The sequence below is a fragment of the Meles meles genome, chromosome 3 (genome assembly GCF_922984935.1).
Source record: "Meles meles chromosome 3, mMelMel3.1 paternal haplotype, whole genome shotgun sequence".
Classification (NCBI taxonomy): domain Eukaryota; kingdom Metazoa; phylum Chordata; class Mammalia; order Carnivora; family Mustelidae; genus Meles; species Meles meles.
The window spans coordinates 84,173,046-84,191,553 of NC_060068.1; the positions used below are offsets into that span (position 1 = coordinate 84,173,046).

The following is an 18,508-nucleotide window of genomic DNA, read 5'->3' on the forward strand; positions in this document are numbered from 1 at the left end:
TTATTATGCAGGAAAAATAAATTTCTATATTAAGAAAAAATATTAAGTATATTTAAAAAACTAAGAATATTAATTGCTGAATTTAAATATATGCTGAAGGAATTTCTAGTTTCTTAAAACCTAGATTTAGGAAAAGTTTTAGTTTCCACTACATCCCTCAATCACAAATTAAAATCCCTCAAGTTAACCAGAATATTTAAAATTAATTAAAAACAAATCGCTGTACCCTATAAATTATCAAAATCTTAATAAATGTAAGATCAATGAGGGGTGCCTCGGTGGCTCACTCAGTCGAGTGGCCAACACTTGATTTCGGCTCAGGTCATCATCTCCAGGTCCTGGAACTAACTAAGCCTGGGTGGTCAGCAGGAAGGAAGTATGCCCCTCCTCCCACTCATGCCAGTGGCTCTCTGTAAAATAAACGAATAAATCTTTAAAAAAAAAATTAGTGAGATTTTACCACACACTAAGGCCATTAACCCCCTAGAGCTTCGGAGATGAACCCTTACAAATGATTTGGTAGTTTAACACAGGCATTATATAGCTGAGAAAAGCAAGACAGGTGAAGCAGTGTCACTAAGACTTGCTTCCCAACTCCAAGTGCCCTTGGTTTTTTTTTTTCCTTTTTAACTAATTGCTCTGTGGCTTCCGAAACACTAATCACTGAACAGCGTATGATGTTTACATTTATAGTTACTCCATAGTACTTGAGTGCCTTTTGTGCATCTGACAATGTTTCAGGAAGGGAATCTTCAATAATCAAGTAACTCTATGACGAACACTTCTCATGTAGGTTCCATGAGGGCAGAGATTCTTATTTTGCTTACTTTTATTGCCCCTGAGCCTGGAAATGAAGTGGTGCTCAACAATATTTGTGAAATGAATAAAATCTACTGGGACACATGACCTGTATTAGAAACAATCAAATGACCACACCATTTAAAAAATAAAACTAGTTTAAAAATAAATAAATAAATAAAACTAATTTTCAGGCTTTGAAGTGGCATAAAAATAATTTAAGACTATTGCAGAAGAACAGTTAATGAAAAAATTTCATTACACTGTTCAGTGCATGTTAGAAGTTTAAAAAAAAAGCCGCAAAAGTTTATGAAGAGAATGATCCCTATTATAGTTAAATTTTAAAATGTATATAGCCATAGAAGACTGTAGAATTCATTAACCAAAAGTAATAATAATTCTCTCTGGGTGACACGACTAAGTTAACTTATATTTTGATTATATGAACTTTCAATTTTTTTTTCTGTACCCACATAAACTTAATTAGTAAATCCTACATTCAATCTGTGTATTAAATCAATCTTTATGACATTCATGAAATAACAATTCAAGGAAAATACCAAAGCAGACTTTGAAACAGTCTTTTCAGTCACAAAATATGAGGGAATTTGTTATAAAACACCCTGTTAACAACCTAATGCTTATTAAGCATCTAAATACTTAAGACTCAAGTCTCTGCTCATTCCACATATGTAAAGTAGTGGTTACTACAAAATGCAAAACCTTTAAATCAAAGTAACTCTCAGCCTATTTTAATAGGTCTTGAAGACCTTTTTAAGTAGTTGTATCAATACAATCCTCACTTACCTTCAGATTTTAATTTTGTAAGAACAAAAATCAGGTAGTTGTTAAAATCTGGATATTGATTGAGTTGTTCCAGTTTCTAGAACAAACAGTAGTTAAGGAAACTTCTCAATGTAATCTAAGGAAAAATTAAGCGTTTTAAATCTAAAATCAAGAATCCCTTTCACGGTATTTTCAATCCAGCATTTTTTTCTCAAGAAGAATAAAGTTATCTTATTAAAACCATCAACCTCACCATGAGATTTCTTAGGTACTTTATGACTGAAATATTAAACTTACTATTTTATATCAATTATATTCATTACAACATAAGCCAACTTCCATCTTCAGAATGTTCAACATAGCAAAAAAACCCTTTCAAAACAGAATTCTGGATTTATTTGAACTTTAAAAACCTTAATTAGAAGGGTATTTAGCGGGGCGCCTGGGTGGCTCAGTGGGTTAAAGCCTCTGCCTTCGGCTCAGGTCATGATCCCAGGGTCCTGGGATGGAGCCCCACACCGGGCTCCCTGCTCAGCGGGGAGCCTGCTTCCTCCTCTCTCTCTGCCTGCCTCTCTGCCTACTTCTGATCTGTCTGTCAAGTAAATAAATAAAACCTTAAAAAAAAAAAAAAAAAAAAGAAGGGTATTTAGGTACAAAAAATAATGACAAAAATGAAAAGCATTCCAAAGAAATAAAATCATTTAGAAAAATTAACTTTATAAAAGTGCTTTTACTAGACTCGTTTTTCCAGAGATAAAAAACTGACTATAAAATGCCACTCATACACAAGTCTACATATCAAGTCTTATTACATAAAGTCAGTATGAAATTACTGAACTGCAATAGTTCTAAAATTGTCCCCCCTCCCCAAGACTTATCATTTCTGGTGACTTAAATTTGCAGGTATTTCATTCTGTTGGCAGTCAACAGTAACGTAATGTCCTATTATACCTTTCTTCACACCCTCTTAACCTCTAATATCCTTCTTAATAACACTCCTAATTGTGTTTTATTAGACAAATATTCAAATGTTTTTACTGAGATCTAAATTTTTTAAATTAATCCCATGGTACAAACTCTAGGTACATTCTATTAGCTATTTATTTCATACTAAAATACCCTCAATAGTTAGTGGTCAGAATTAACTAGCAAAAGACGTTCTCTAAAAAATTCCCAAAGTCTACTTTTCTTGACAAAGAAAAACCCTGTGGCTTCTTTCTTTAGTGAATGGCCAATATTAACAAGCTGATGTGCTAACTTTTCAAAAATATTTCCTGGTAAGAATTACTTTCTTACAACTTGGGCCATCCATCCATATTACTAATAGTCAGTGCTCAAGCCTATAAGAAACAACAGCAAAATAAATGCTTTCCTAAGGACACACAAAAGAACAAAGTCATTCATCATTAGGCACTTTGAAAATACAAAGCAATGTGTACTTTTAAATACAGTTCACGTACTGAAATTTAATTTGTTCTTTATGCAGCAGGCATATCATGCTCCAGGCACACAGAATAAACTGTAAAATTGATTGTCAGCCCAAGCACAGTACTGGGCATATAAAAGGTATTTAATAAATATGGACCAAAATAGAAAATAATGATATACAGTGCTATAGAAGAAATTACAAGGTGGTTATGGGCTTGGCTAACTTAAGAAATAACTGTGTCATACTATCACCTGTAATTCATTAAATATCTTGTCATTCCTACAGCCATGCAACAGAAATTAAGACTGGGCTACAGCAAGGTTTCAGATACAAGGTCCAACACACTCCAAAGCTACTCTCTTACCTCAGTGCTAGCACCACATTATCCTCTCCGGTTTTAAAAGAGCAGTATAGTAATCAAGAAGTTATGTATTACCTCACCTAATTAAAGTTCTAACTTAGAGTAGCAATGCAGTACTTCCAACTTACCAGAGTTTCTGTCGGAACTGTACATAATTTCACCTTAACAGCGTATTATATTCAAATAAGCCCCAACTGCACTAAAGAGCTTACTTACCAAATTTTATAGTTCTGTTCACTACCAATAAAAAACAAATTGTCTCTGCAACAACAGCAGACTTTTAATTTTTTTTTTTTTTAAAGAATTCTTTAGCCTCAAAGTAACAGGGATAAAAAGCTTATTTGTGACTGAGTGAATCTGTCTCCTTTATCGTATCCAAAAAGAGCTCTTTTATTTGTCCACCGTTCAGGGAACCACAGACAGCACACACAGCACAGGTTTTGCTGTTTTTAACCTTTTCGGGCTCTAAAACCGTAGCAATATGACTGCGACCCCAGCAAACTCGGTAAACACGGAGTAACTGAGCAGTTGGCCTTTGAGCCAAAAAGACTATTTCCCTCAGGAGCCAGGAAACTAGCAACAGGTGTGAGCAAAAGCAGCCCCGGGATGAGACCGGAGACCCCTCCACTTGTAGGTCCTCCAACATTTTGAGGGCAAGGGCCTCGAAGAAACCCCAAACCAATGCGGCGGCAGTTTAAACCCCGCGCCAGCTCCACCCCATTTCTGGCCCGACGCTCGGCCGGCGAGTCCCGTTTCGCATACAGCGCCCTCCACCCAGACTCTCGCTCGGACCGCCGCCCCTTGGCGCGGGGCGCATTGTGTGGGGCCGGGGGTCGCGCCGCACCCGGGGCACCCGCCGACGCCTCTCTCCACCCCGTGAGCAGGTCAGCGGTGGGCGGGCGGGGACGTGGCGGGCTGGCGGGCCGGCAGGCGCACATGTCGCGATCGCGGGCGGCGGCCGAGAGCCCCCGCCTCCCGCGGGCCGGAAGCTGGCGGCAGCGGCGGCACCCCGGACCCGGCTCGAGGGCCGCGTGCGCGAGGCGCCGGGTAGGAGCTGCGGCGGCCGCCGGGCCTCTCCCCGCGGGCGGGCGGAGGGATCCGGGGAGCGGGAGGAGGGGGAGGGGCGGCGGGAGCCACCCGGCCGCCGGGAGCGGGCCCCGCGCGGGGCGAGCTGCGAGGGCGGCGGCAAGGCCTCGGAAAGGATACTTGTTGCACGGTTCTCTGGATGGTGGTGTCTGGGGACTGGGACTCCTTCAGCAGCTGCAGGATTTGCTGAAGCCCTTGCTCGTCAGGTTTCCACTCATACTCCATCTTGGTTTGCTGCAAATAAAGCCAGACACAGGAAGAGACGGAGCAAATGTTACTCCCCGTGCACAGGCCCGAGGGCTTCCCGCGCCAAGCAACCCCCCCTTTCCCCTCCAGAACGACCCCTTTGCTCCCCAGACGCCTCGGACCTGCTTGGGGTGCCCCGAAAGAAGTCTCGGACGGAGAAACCCGGGGGGAACTGATCTTAGCAGCTCGGCCGCCAACGTCTGCTGCTGCTGCCGCCGCGGCCGCCGAGCGCAAGGAGCCGACCAGACTGAGTCACCGCGAATTTGCAATCTGGCCCCTAGATCCGCTCACGGGAGCCCCCTGGGTCCTAGTGCCACGCAGTTTTCTCCAACCCAATCCAAGTGGAGTTCTGTCCAGATTATTACTGATTTAACGACTCACCAGAAGTTGAGTTCTTATCCAAACCCCTGCAAAACACCTGAAGAGACCTGATTTTGGGTATTAGTCATTTTAAGTTAACATGGTGAATAATGAAGAATAACTGGAATAAGGAAAAAAGCCTGATAATTCCCGACAACTCAACAATACTTAGAAAAAAAAGTTTACATTTCAATTTGACATACATAGCACTAATATTTGGTATAAATGTTAAAAATGTAACCACAATCCACACTTCGATAAACACTAAATGTTGCACTGACATTTGCAGAACGTGACTGAAAAAACTGCATTCTTTTAAACTTCTGATCTCAAGTGAAATAAATTCCATCTGAAATAACCACACTTCACAACTAAGGACTTTAGGGTGAAGGAAAAACAAAAATAATGTAATTTTATAAGTGGATCGTGTTTAATTCCATTGGAGTGTTCTCACATATTTTCTCATTTCATTCTCAAGCCAACCTGGGGAGGTATTAGCCCCCATGTGCCAACTATGGCTCAAAAATATCTGAGCAAATTACCATAGTTAATTAGTGAAGACTGGGCTAAGTATAGGTTTCTTAAGCTACTAAGAGTTACATTTGCTACAATCAGTTGAAACTATATCAATGACAGTTTCATTAAAACATGCTTAATCAAAAACAGAACTTGAGAATCAAGTATGAATTATTTGTAAAAATCAAACAGTTTGATGAAAGAATATTTCATATGGCTTTATTACCACATGATGGTTTGACAGATGAAATTAAATTAGTCCCTTCCTAGTAGGAGTCCCTTCCTAGCAGGGGTTAAAGTTACCTGACCTTACCGCATGTCTCTAGTTAGCATTGTTTTTCTTTCTTTCCTTCTTTTTTTTTAAACCTTTCCTCTCTCCTTCACCCTTATTTTCTGGTTAATATCCTGTAGTGCGGCTTTGCTCACCACCTCCCACAGACTCCCTGAACTACCAAAAATGAAAACCCAAAACCAAAAATAATCTAGACATGGTATCTGTTAATATCGTAGTTTATTCCAGTCCTCATTCTGTGTGCATAATATTATATGTACCTTATATTTCATAATAATGGGGTTGTCCTTTTTTTTGCCCACCTTCATATATCATTGTATTTACTCAAAGTGCTTTTTAAAAACATGATCATATTCCCTTGTATTGCTGTGACATAATTTTAATACACTTTGATATATATACAATCTATACAAATCATAGGCATATAACTAAATGGATTATTACAAACTGAAGATGCCTGTGTAACCAAAGCCCACATCAAAATATAGATCATTACCAGTACCAAGGTTTTCCACTGTACCCACTTCTCAGTCATCCAAAGTAATCCCTATTATTAATTTCTATCATTATAGATCTCTCCTTCCCTCTTACTTCAGAAACTTGTTAAAAATACAAAAATTGGGGGCACCTGAGTGGCTCAGTGTTAAGGTTAAGCCTCTGCCTTCAGCTCAGGTCATGATCTCAGGGTCCTGGGATCAAGCCCTGCATCAGGATCTCTGCTCCGCAGGGAGCCTGCTTCCCCCTCTCTCTCTGCCTGCTGCTCTGCCTACTTGTGATCTCTCTGTCAATAAATAAAATCTTAAAAAAAAAAATTTAAAAATTACAAAATTATAACAAATCAAACAACATGGTGGTCCACATAAAGTTAATCAATCCTACCTCTAAGCTTATGTCCCGACAGAATCCATTTTAAGTTTGATATGAATCCTATTACACCTTTCTCTATTCTCTGACATACATATAGTTCTGGTTTTGTTTTGTTTTAAGATCATACTACAAATTATTAATGCTACAACTTTTAAACACATAATATACTATTCATTCCTGGCCAACATATAGATTTAACTCATTTTTTAATAGCTAAATATGGGTCTTTAGAATGGTAGAACATAATTTGTTCAACCACTTAACTGGCTTCCAGGACGCTTGTACTTTTTTTTCTTTTCTTTTTTTTTTTCTTAAAGATTTCATTTATTTATTTGACAGCGAGAGAGAGAGATCACAAGTAGGCAGAGAGGCAGGCAGAGAGAGAGGGAAGCAGGCTCCCTGCCGAGCAGAGAGCCCGATGCGGGACTCGATCCCAGGACCCCGAGATCATGACCTGAGCCGAAGGCAGCGGCTTAACCCACTGAGCCACCTAGGCGCCCCTTTGTTTTCTTTTTTAACCACAATAAACACACACACACAAAATAATCTTGTACTAATGTCTGTACACAATAGTGGCAACTCAGTGGGATTATTAAACCAAAAGTATGTGAACTTAAAAATTTCTAACAGTTATTACATTATTTTCTAAAAACAGTTATGCAATTCACACTCACCAACAATATGAATGTCTCTCATATCTTCACCAGCACATTCTTTTAATTTTTGTGAATCTTATGGGTGAAAAGTTAATTTCTCCTGATACTGGGGTATGGGGACAGGGGGAGTTAAGAGGAGGGAACCTAAAAATCTGAACTTAAGAGAGCTGGAGCTGCAACCATGCACTTCACACCAGTCTAGCTGACATTTGGATAGCCTACTTAACTCCTTAGCCACACTTCTGAATAAAGGGAAGCTGGGGCCAATAGCAGCCAGTCCAAAAGGCATCTTCATCACATCCATCCTGAGGATGAGTGCCTCGTAATATCATTATCATGCTTCTGTCTTTATATCTGCATCAAAGTAAGCAGAGACCTTTTTTTCCCTAAGTTTGTATTAAGAAATTTAATTTGATGATGGGATAGGTAGAACGAAGATAAACCATTCCCTTACACCTACCTCAAGTTATTGGGAACAAAAGATTCTCAAAAATATGTGGTTAACTGCTTGATAAGAGAGAGATCTGAAGTCATTTTGAACTTCTATGCCATATTTTTCTTATTGTGGTAAAATATACATGATATAAAATTTAGCATTTTTTTAAGATTTTTTTTATTTATTCATTTGACAGACAGAGATCACAAGCAGGCAGAGAGGCAGGCAGAGAGAGAGGAGGAAGCAGGTTCCCCGCTGAGCAGAGAGCCTGATGTGGGGCTCCATCCCAGGACCCTGGGACATGACCTGAGCCCAAGGCAGAGGCTTTAACCCACTGAGCCACCCAGGCGCCCCTAAAATTTAGCATTTTAACCATTTTACATGTACAGTTTAAGGGCATTAAGTGCATTCTCATTTGTTGTGCAATCACAACCCTATCTCCAGAACTCACCACATTTTAATAGCCATTAAAATTAGGAAGAATCTTCTGCTAGGGTGGCCAGAGGGATCACAAATCTAGATAACATCAGAAGCACTTAAAGCTAACCAAGGACACCAGATTCTGAGGCAGAACTCATTATTTAAATAGTAAACTACAACCGTAATAAATAGAATATCAAGATTAACACTGGATGTTCTTAAAGTAATTATAATTCTTTATACATGCTGAAGACTATGATCTATGTATTTCAAAAAAGGGAAGTAGTGCTTTAAATTTTTCTCTGTTAGAGTATGCAAATCATGCTGATTGGGCCATGGCATTCCATAGTGAACACCCCCCAGCAACCAAAGGCTCTTCATTAGTCAAGACAGTTATTTGAACTAGCTATATCGAAGATGACACCAAAATAGAAAGTAGTCTGCTAAGTTACTGTAAGATACCATTTGGGGCCTTCAGCAAATGAAAGACTCCCAAACCGTTAAGAATTTAAAAGTACATAAAAATTTTGAGTTTTGCCAGAGTTGTAAATCATGCAAGGTAAAGACACTGGTTGAAAAAAGCAAAAATAAATCTAGTTTCTTCCTTGCTGGAGGGGCTGTAAAATATAGTTTAAAAAGCAGATGGGAGGTCTGGACTCAACCGACCTAAGTTTAAATCCTAGTTCTTCCACTTAGTAGCTGTGAAAACCTGGGCAAGTTAATTAATCTCACTGAGCTTCAGTTTCTTTTCTTTCTTTTTTTTTTTTTTAAGATTTTATTTATTTATTTGACAGAGAGAGATCACAAGCAGACAGAGAGGCAGGCGGAGAGAGAGCGAGGGAAGCAGGCTCGCTGCCAAGCAGAGAGCCCGATGCGGGACTCGATCCCAGGACCCTGAGACCATGACCCGAGCCGAAGGCAGCGGCTTAACCCACTGAGCCACCCAGGCGCCCCCTGAGCTTCAGTTTCTTAACTGTAAAATAAGACTGTATCAACTCTGTAGTATGATTATACATACCTGCTTGGCATATGGTATGATTTGAAATATAGTAGTTTTTTTTAGAAGATTTATTTATTTGACAGAGAGAGAGAGAGGGAGAGAGAGAGAACGAGCAGGGGGAGGAGAAGAGGGATAGGGAAAGGCAGACTCCCTGTTCATCAGGGCGCCTGATATCATGACCAGAGCCTAAGGCGGATGCTTACCTGACTGAGCCACCCAGGTGCCCCTGAAATATAGGAATTTTACTTGTCACATCATTGGTTTTCCACTGCCTGCAAGATAAAAATCTAACTTCTTTTTCATGGAGGTCCATGGAGGTTCATGATCAGGTCCATCACCTCTAGGAACAGCTTTCTCTCTTATGACTTAACCTCAAACTTTATGCTCCACCAATACCAACTGAGTCTCCCATATCTCTGAGCCTCTGAATAGGATTTCCTGACTGGAATGTTCTCTTTACATTTGACAATTTGGCAAACTCCTTTGCACTCTTCAGATGAGCTATGCTCATCTATTCAATTTCTAATATTTACTGAGAGTCTTCCTTGGCACTATGATTGATACTGGATATTTTTCTTTCATGGTATTATTCCAGGACCTCCCCATAAGACTTATATGTTTATTTCATTACAGATCTAAAGTTTATAGCTATTGCCATTTCAGAAACTATCATATTATAATTATCTCCAGGTCTGTCTTGGCAATAGATCATGTGTTCTTTGAGAGGAACAGTATCTTTTTGCCCTCTTTGCCTAGCAGAGTCTGATTCAATAAATATATGCTGAATAAATACTGCTGCTGTTGCAATGAATTCAACTCAATATTAAGATGAGCAACTACCATGTGCTCAATGAGCAACAAAGATTCAAAGGTATGTAAAATACTGTTATTACCCCCCTAAACTCTGGTTTAATGAGAGAGACAGATGTGTGGTCTGTGAATGATATGAATAAGGCGCAACAGGAAAGAGAGGAACACAAATGTATTTGGCCAGGAAAGAGAAAAATGCTTTACCTCCTCTTTGGTTCAGAGCTTTTTTTTCCTTCTAATTTCAATTACTTTCAAAAAAATATTTACTGAGGAGTCAGATGTTTCTACCTATATGGTGAATTACAAAAATGTGATAAATACTGCTGTCATTGACATAATTTCTCAAAACAGTGAACAACTCCAAAGAAAACAAGACATACTCTTCCTTCAATAGTACAGTAGTTTTATTCCTGGAAAACTCAACATTTAATTAAAATCCTGCAAAAAATTCCTTATGTATATGTAAAATTATGTTAGGCTTTAGGCTGACATTGTTTTCATCTATGTGACCATCTAGTGGGATGGTCAAAAATCATTCGGGGCTTAAGATAATTCTTAATGGTGAACATCTAGAATCCCTCAGCCTCACCAACTAAATGCCAAGAGCACTTCATCAATTTTAAGACCCCCCTCTACCCCCACCCCAGAGAGCAGCACTACAGTAGGAGAACGACTATGGCACAACAAGTACAAGGGCTGGGGGACATTAAACTTACCTCTTTAGGAAGTCAGAAAAGAATCTCCCTGAAGAAATGACTTTTTGCCTGAGACTCTAACAGGAATTACCAAAAATGAAAGTGAGAGGCGGGCAGAGGCTAAGAGGACCTCACAGCCATGTTAAGGGTGAGCATACATACTAAGGCTAACAGAAAGCTTGTGAAAGGGGTTATAAAGTAATAAAAGACATGATCAAATAAAAATACGGAAGAGAATTACTCTTTCTAAGAAGTAGAAATGAGAAAGGAGAGGTTAACTTTCTGCTGTTCAGTATTATGTTAACTTTCACAGTAAGCATAATATTTTCCTAACAAAAAATGATTTCTACATAAAACCCATCAAAGTGGGAAATCAGTGGAGGGCAGGAGCTGCAGGAGATCTAACTGTCCAATCTGAATTTTAAATGGAGTTCCAGGAGCCTGGGTGGCTCAGTGGGTTAAACAGCTCAAATCTTGATTTAGGTTCAGGCCATGATCTCAGGGTCATGAGATCGAGCCCCACCTTGCACTCTGCACTGAGCGCGGGGAGCCTGCTTAATTGAGATTCTCTTTCCCTCTGCCTCTTCCCTTCCCCACTTTAGCTATCTCACTCTCTACAGATAGACAGATAGATAAAATGGAGTTCCAATCTCAGAGTTTGAGCCCCACATTGGTTGCAGAGATTACTTAAGTAAATAAACTTTAAAATAAAATAGAGTTCCAGTTTGTTAGGGGAAAGGCTGTCGTCTTTCACACAGAGCCAGAATACTACCAAAATATCTGGTACTTATATATTAAAAGGATAAACACATATATTATTTTGTCAATTAATACCAATAGCTTAAAAAATACCAACAGCTGGGGCGCCTGGGTGGCTCAGTGGGTTAAAGCCTCTGCCTTCAGCTCAGGTCATGATCTCAGGGTCCTGGGATCCAGCCCCGCATCCGGTTCTCTGCTCAGCGGGGAGCCTGTTTCCCTTCCTCTCTCTCTGCCTGCCTCTCTGCCTACTTGTGATCTCTGTCTGTCAAATAAATAAATAAAATCTTAAAAAAAAAAAAATACAAACAGCTAATGTTTCTGAGAACCAGTCAGTGTCCTAAGCACTCATATATGCTAATTTAATCCTTACAACTCTATGATGTATTAAAATTACCTGTATTTTGCAGAAAAGTAAATTGAGGAACCAAGAAGATAAATTACTTGCTTTATTGTGTAAGGTTACTTACATAATAAACAAAGCCCTGATTCAAACCCATCTAATCTGGCTCCAGAATCCAGTCTGTAAGCCTCTGATATACTGCCTTTCTAACAGAAACATCAATTTCTGTAAACTGGTTAATCATAAATAAAACCATTTGTATTCTAAAGACATATACTTGATACCTTGGTCATGAGGTAAGAGAGAAAAGTAAAAATCGTATTTCACTATTGTAAAATAAATAAATAAAGCAGTACATATATCGGGAACATGTAATAAAATGGAATATTTTAATAGTGCTGAGTACATAAATTCAAGATATCCTAAATCTATTCTTTACAACAATGCTTTGTTGTAACTAGGTGGGTAAGTATTATCTTCACAGATACAACAAAATACAACTTAAATCATTTGCTGAATGTGAATCAGATCTGTAGACTTCCAAAGTTAATGTCTCTTACACTGGCTTTGTACAAAAAGATGCTATGATGAACAAGGAAGAAAAAAAAACCAGATATATCCAAAGGGCTACAAGGAAAATAAAGATACCTAATAAAACTTTTATGAGAAATCAAATCAAAGTTCAGGTATGAAAGAAAAAAAGGCAAAGTCTAAAGGTAGCAGATTATTAATAACTTAAAAAATGAGGTGTTTTAATGTCAAAGAATCAAAATGTCAACTGGCTTATTAAATTATAGCTATCAGTGAAACTACAAAGTCCTTTAAGAGATTCTATAAAGTAATCAACGATCAAGGCTCAAGAACGAAAAGGAGAAAAGCAAAACCAAACTGTACAGCCCAAGCTGTTTGAAAGGTGCTGGAACAGATTAAAGGGGAGGGACCGTAGCATAACGGCTTCTCTGATGTTACAAGGTGTGAGGCACATAATAGGTTTTAAATCATCCCTGATTGATTGGAGTGAATGATCTAGCTCACCATTTGGAAGAATTATGCTAAAAGGCTAAAATTATAATCCTTAGGCACTACACTTTATTGTCATCTAAAAGCAAAAAAGATTAACAACAAAAAAGAAAATGGAAAACAGGTACTAAGGGAAATTTAAATAAATACATTCTTAGAGTGCTCTTTCAGGAAGACCTTTAAAGATGACTAGACATATGACTCAAATAATTTATAAACATTAAAAAAAAAAAAAGGAGTCTAGTATCAAAGCGAACTGGTAATAAGAAGGAAAACTTGATCTCAAAATCCAATCCAATCTACAACCAGGTACTTCCTAGATACTTCAGCTCATTTAATATTCACAACAGCAGTATGAGGTAGATATTAACTCCATTTTATATTAACTGAGGTTGAGAGAGGTTAAGTACTTGCCTGGCCAGTTTGTGGCAGATTGGGCATTCAAAACCAAATCTGTGTGATTTTAAAGTTTCAACTGTGCCTAGTAATAACAGCAACCCTGTTATCATTTATGGAGCGCTTCTTATGTGCCAGTTATTACACTAAGTGCTTTAACTGCATGATCTCACTGAATTCCATGAATAGGGACTATTATCATTTCCATTTTCCAGAAAAGGAACAGTCTTAAGTCAAGTTAACAGATGCATCCAAGGTCACAAAGGTCATAATGAACAAAGGTGGGACCTAAGCCCAGCCCTACCTGACTTCAGGGCCTGTCCACTGAACCATGCTGTTGTATTTTTCTCACTCTGCCACTTTCATGAACATCTGACTAACCATTAACTGAACTCTTGGGTAGACTTCTTGAGTAGACTTCTCTCTTCCTCTCTATTTCATACATAACCAAAAATTCAATAGCTCTACTGGTTAGTATCTACTTTCTTCAGGTCAGGTGTGGTAACTACACCTTGCTTTTCAGAGTTTAACTTTTCTTTCCAGAGTTTACACTTTTCTTTTTTTTTTTTTTTTAAGTTTTATTTATTTAAGCTGTATCTATACCCAATATGAGGCTCGAACTCATAATTGTGAGATTGGGTTACATACTCTTTGAAATGAGCCAGTTAGGTGCTCCAGAGTGTTTAAACTATTCATTTTTATTATTATTATTATTTTAATTTATGGACTAGTTTATTATAAAGGCACTATATCAAAATATCTTTAATAAATAACTATTACCTTTACTTCACAGCCCAAACACAAAAATTCCATTGGTTTAAAATGACATTAGCAAAATGTGTTCATTACACAGAAATGTGTTCTTAAATTTTGTCTATACAGATCAGGAAACTATGGTTCTCCATACTAAATCATATCTATACATGAAATTTGGGTTAATTTTTTTAGTTGAAAATAATTGGCAATTAATTGGTATAGTAAGGATATGCAAAATGTGCCCGTGGGGGTTGTTTATTAATAACTGACCTTAAAAAACTATATGGTTGATTTGTACATTTTGGTCTGATGTCCTTGTGCAGCTTTTTTTATTTCTTTCAAAATGGTAAATTGTTTATTTTTATACTTAATTTCAGAGATGGAGGTCAGTGATTCATCAGTCTTATGTAATACCTGGTGCTCATTGTATCACATGCTCTCCTTAATTCCATCACCCATTTACCCCATCCACTTTACCCCCTTTCCCTACAGTTCAGTTCGTTTCCTATGATTTAGAGTCTCTTATGGTTTGTCTCGCTAATTTCATCTTGTTTTATTTTTTCCTCTCTTCCCTATGATCCTATTTTTAAAAATTCTACATATGAATGAGTTAATATGATAATTATCTTTCTCTGATTGACTTATTCTGCTTACTACAATATCCTCTAGTTCCATCCATGTCATTGCAAATGGCAAATTTCTTTTTTTGATGGCTGAGTAGTATTCCACTGTATGTGTGTGTTCCATTGTGTGTGTATATATGCACATATATATATACACACATCTATACACACATAAATCTTTTTTATCCATTCATCTGTCTATGGATATCTGGGCTCTTTCCATAGTTTGGCTATTGTGAACACTGCTGCCATAAACATTGGGGTGCAGGTGCCCCTTCAGATCACTACACTTGTTATCTTTGGGGTAAACACCCAGTAGTGCAATTGCTGGGTTGTACAATAGCTCTATTTTCAACCTTTTGAGGAACCTCCATACTGTTTTCCAGAGTGGCCGTACCAGCTTGCATTCCCACCAACAGTGTAAGAGGGTTCCTCTTTCTCTACATCCTCGCAACATCTGTCCTCTCCTAACTAGTTAATTTTAGGCATTCTGACCAGTGTGAGGTGGTATCTTGTTGTGGTTTTGATTTTATTTCCCTGATGCCAAGTGATGTTGAGCATTTTTTCATGTGTCTTTGGCCATTTGTAGGTCTTTTTTGGAAGAATGTCTGTTCATGTCTTCTGCCCATTTCTTGATTGGATTATTTGTTCTTTGGGTGTTGAGTTTGATAAGTTCTTTATAGATTTTGGATACTAGCCCTTTATCTGATATTTCATTTGCAAATATCTTCTCCCATCCTGTTGATTGTCTTTGGTTTTGTTGACTGATTTTTTTTGCTGTGCAAAAGCTTGATGAAGTCCCAATAGTTCATTTTTGCCTTTGTTTCGTTGCCTTTGGAGACATATCTAGCAAGAAGTTACCGCCGTTGAGGTTGAAAGAGGTTGCTGCCTGTGTTTTCCTCTAAGATTTTGATGGATTCCTGCCTCACATTTTGGTCTTTCATCCATTTTAAGTCTACTTCTGTTTATGGTGTAAGAAAACTGTCCAGTTTCATCCTTCTGCATGTGGCTGTCCAATTTTCCCAACACCATTTGTTGAAGAGGCTGTCTTTTTGCCACTGGATATTCTTTCCTGCTTTGTTGAAGATTAGTTGACCATAGAGTTAAGGGTCCACTTCTGGGTTCTCTATTCTGTTCCATTATCTATATGTCTGTTTTTTGTGCCCGTACCATACTGTCTTTTTTTTTTTTTAAGATTTTATTTATTTGACAGAGATCACAAGTAGGCAGAGAGGCAGGCAGAGAGAGAGGAGGAAGCAGGCTCCCTGCTGAGCAGAGAGCCCGATGTAGGGCTTGATCCCAGGACCCTGACATCATGACCTGAGCTGGAGGCAGAGGCTTTAACCCACTGAGCCACCCAGGCGCCCCCGTACCATGCTGTCTTGATGATTACAGCTTTGTAATACAGCTTGAAATCCAGAATTGTGATGCCACCAGCTCTTTTCTTTTTCAACACTCTTTAGGCTATTCAGGTTTTTTTCTGGTTCCATACAAATTTTAGGATTGTTTGTTCCTGCTCTGTGAAAAATGTTGATGGTATTTTGATAGGGAATGTATTGAATATATAGATTGCTCTAGGTAGCATAAACATTTTAACATTCGTTCTTCCAATCCATGAGCATGGAACATTTTTCCATTTCTCTGTCTTCCTCAATTTCTTTTATGAGTGTTTTATAGTTTTCTGAGTACAGATCCTTTGTCTTTTTGGTTAGGCTAAGATTTCTAGGTATCTTATGGTTTTGGATCCAACTGTAAATGGGATCCCCATGGCAGTTTTCCCTGGTATAAAATGTACTAGATTAATTTTATTGTTGGAGGTGGGGTGGACAGGGGAGTGAAATCTCCATGTTCCTTCTTTGTGTTCCTCTCCCAGCTCCATCTCTTTTCCCTAGGGACCAGGCACTCTTAAGGTGGGGTGGAGTCCTAGCCTCAGTCTGAAGAAGTTGGGGCTGAAAGGGGGTGGGGATAGGGCATGATCAAAGGGGCCATTTCTCATGTTTCTTTCCTCATCTCCACCGCCCCTTGAGCTAGGTGGATTTTCTCTTCTTGACAAATAAGAGTATTTGGTAGGGAAGGCAGGTTAAAAAATAATAAAACCCACCCCCTGCCCTTTTGTTTCACCTCCCTCTATCAGTCTGGTAACAGGAAGAAACCACACCATCAACACCAACAAGTTTGCATGTTCCTTTTACAAGAAAAGGGACTTGACTTTTTATATAACCAAATGCAGTGTTTTAGTGACTTTTTGATAATTTGTGAATTATCAAATTTGTGAATTTAAATTTATTTTTCTATATTTTTAGGACCAATCTCATTTAATAAGGTTTAAAAAAGGAAAAAAAAAGGTCTAGAGAAAAAAAAACTCCTGTTTTTGCCATGTGATATTCCACAAGTGCAGCTGTAGAAAAGTGCTTTTCAGTTGAAATAAAAACCACATTTGATAGAAAAAAAAAATGGGATCGACTCTTAATTTGTCTTTCTTCTGACTCATTGTTAGTGGATAGAAATACAACTGATTTCTGTGCATTGATTTTATATTCCTGCCACTTTGCTGAATTCCTGTATGAGTTCTAGCAATTTTATGGTGGAGTTCTTTGGGTTTTCCACATAGAGTATCATGTCATCTGCAAAGACTGAGAGTTTGACCTCTTTACCAATTCAGATGTCTTTTATTTTTGTTGTTATCGTTGTTGCCTGACTGGTGAGACTTGGACTTCTAGTATGATGTTGAACAACAGTGCTGAGAGTGGACATCCCTGCCGTGTTCCTGATCTTAGGGGAAAAGCTTCAGTTTTTCCCCACTGAAATTGATATTCACTGTGGGCTTTTCGTAGATGGCTTTTATGGTATTGACATATATTCCCTCTATCCTTACACTGTGAAGAGTAAATTTTAATCAAGAAAGGATGCTAGACATTGCCAAATGCTTTTTCTGAATCTATTAAGAGAATCATATGGTTCTTGTCCTTTATTTTATTAATGTAGTGTATCACATTGATTGATTTGTGGATGTTGAACCATCCTTGCACCTCAGGGATAAATCCCACTTGGCTGTGATGAATAATCCTTTTAGTGAGCTGTTGGATCCTATTGGCTAGTACCTTGGTGAGAATTTTTGCATCCATGTTCATCAGGGATATTGGTCTGTAATTCTCTTTTTTGTTGGGGTCTTTGTCTCATTTTTGGAACAAAGTAATGCTGGCCTCATTGAAAGAATATGGAAGTCTTCCTTCCATTTCTGCTTTGTTTTGTTTTTTTGTTTTTTTTTTAAACAGCTTCAGAAGAACAGGTATTAATTCTTCTTTAAATGTTTGGTAGAATTCCCCTGGGAATTCCTGGGCGCTTGTTTGCTGGGAGATTTTTGATTACTGCTTCAATTTCCTTGCTGGTTATGGGTCTGTTCAGGTTTTCTATTTCTTCCTGGGTCACTTTTGGTAGCTTATCCTTACATACGTCTCTAGCAATGCATCCATTTCTTCCAGATGGCCTAATTTGTTGGCATATACTTGCTCATAATATGTTCTTATAATTGTTTTTATTTCTTTGGTGTTGGCTGTGACCTCTCCTCTTTCTTTCATTTTATTTATTTGGGACATTTCTCTTTTCTTTTTGGTAAGTCTAGTCAGGGGTTTATCAATCCCATTAATTCTTTCAAAGAACCAGCTCCTAGTTTCGTTGATCTGTTGTGTTCTTTGGGTTTCTATTTCATTGATTACTGCTCTAATTATTATTTCTCTTCTCCTGCTGGGTTTAGGCTTTCTTTGCTGTTCTTTCTCCATCTCTTTTAGGTGTAAGGTTAGGTTGTGTATTTGAGACCTTTTTAATTTCTTGAGAAAGGACCACCTTTGCTGCATCC

General features: G+C 38.4%; 1 protein-coding gene across 2 annotated transcripts in view; it reads right to left on the reverse strand.

Moving 5' to 3' along the window:
• TNPO1 (transportin 1) overlaps positions 1–18,508 on the reverse strand; it is a 93,013-nt gene that overhangs the window by 48,402 nt on the left and 26,103 nt on the right. Inside the window, exons 1-3 of one of the 2 annotated variants that reach the window (XM_045999204.1) lie at positions 4,829–5,063; positions 4,581–4,694; positions 1,606–1,681 (exon numbers count right to left, since the gene is read on the reverse strand). In XM_045999204.1, coding sequence (XP_045855160.1) covers positions 1,606–1,681; positions 4,581–4,685 — 181 coding nt within the window. In that variant the 5' untranslated portion in view covers positions 4,686–4,694; positions 4,829–5,063. Of the gene's footprint in view, positions 1–1,605; positions 1,682–4,580; positions 4,695–4,828; positions 5,064–18,508 lie in introns of those variants that run through there. The other variant, XM_045999203.1, reaches the window with a different exon arrangement.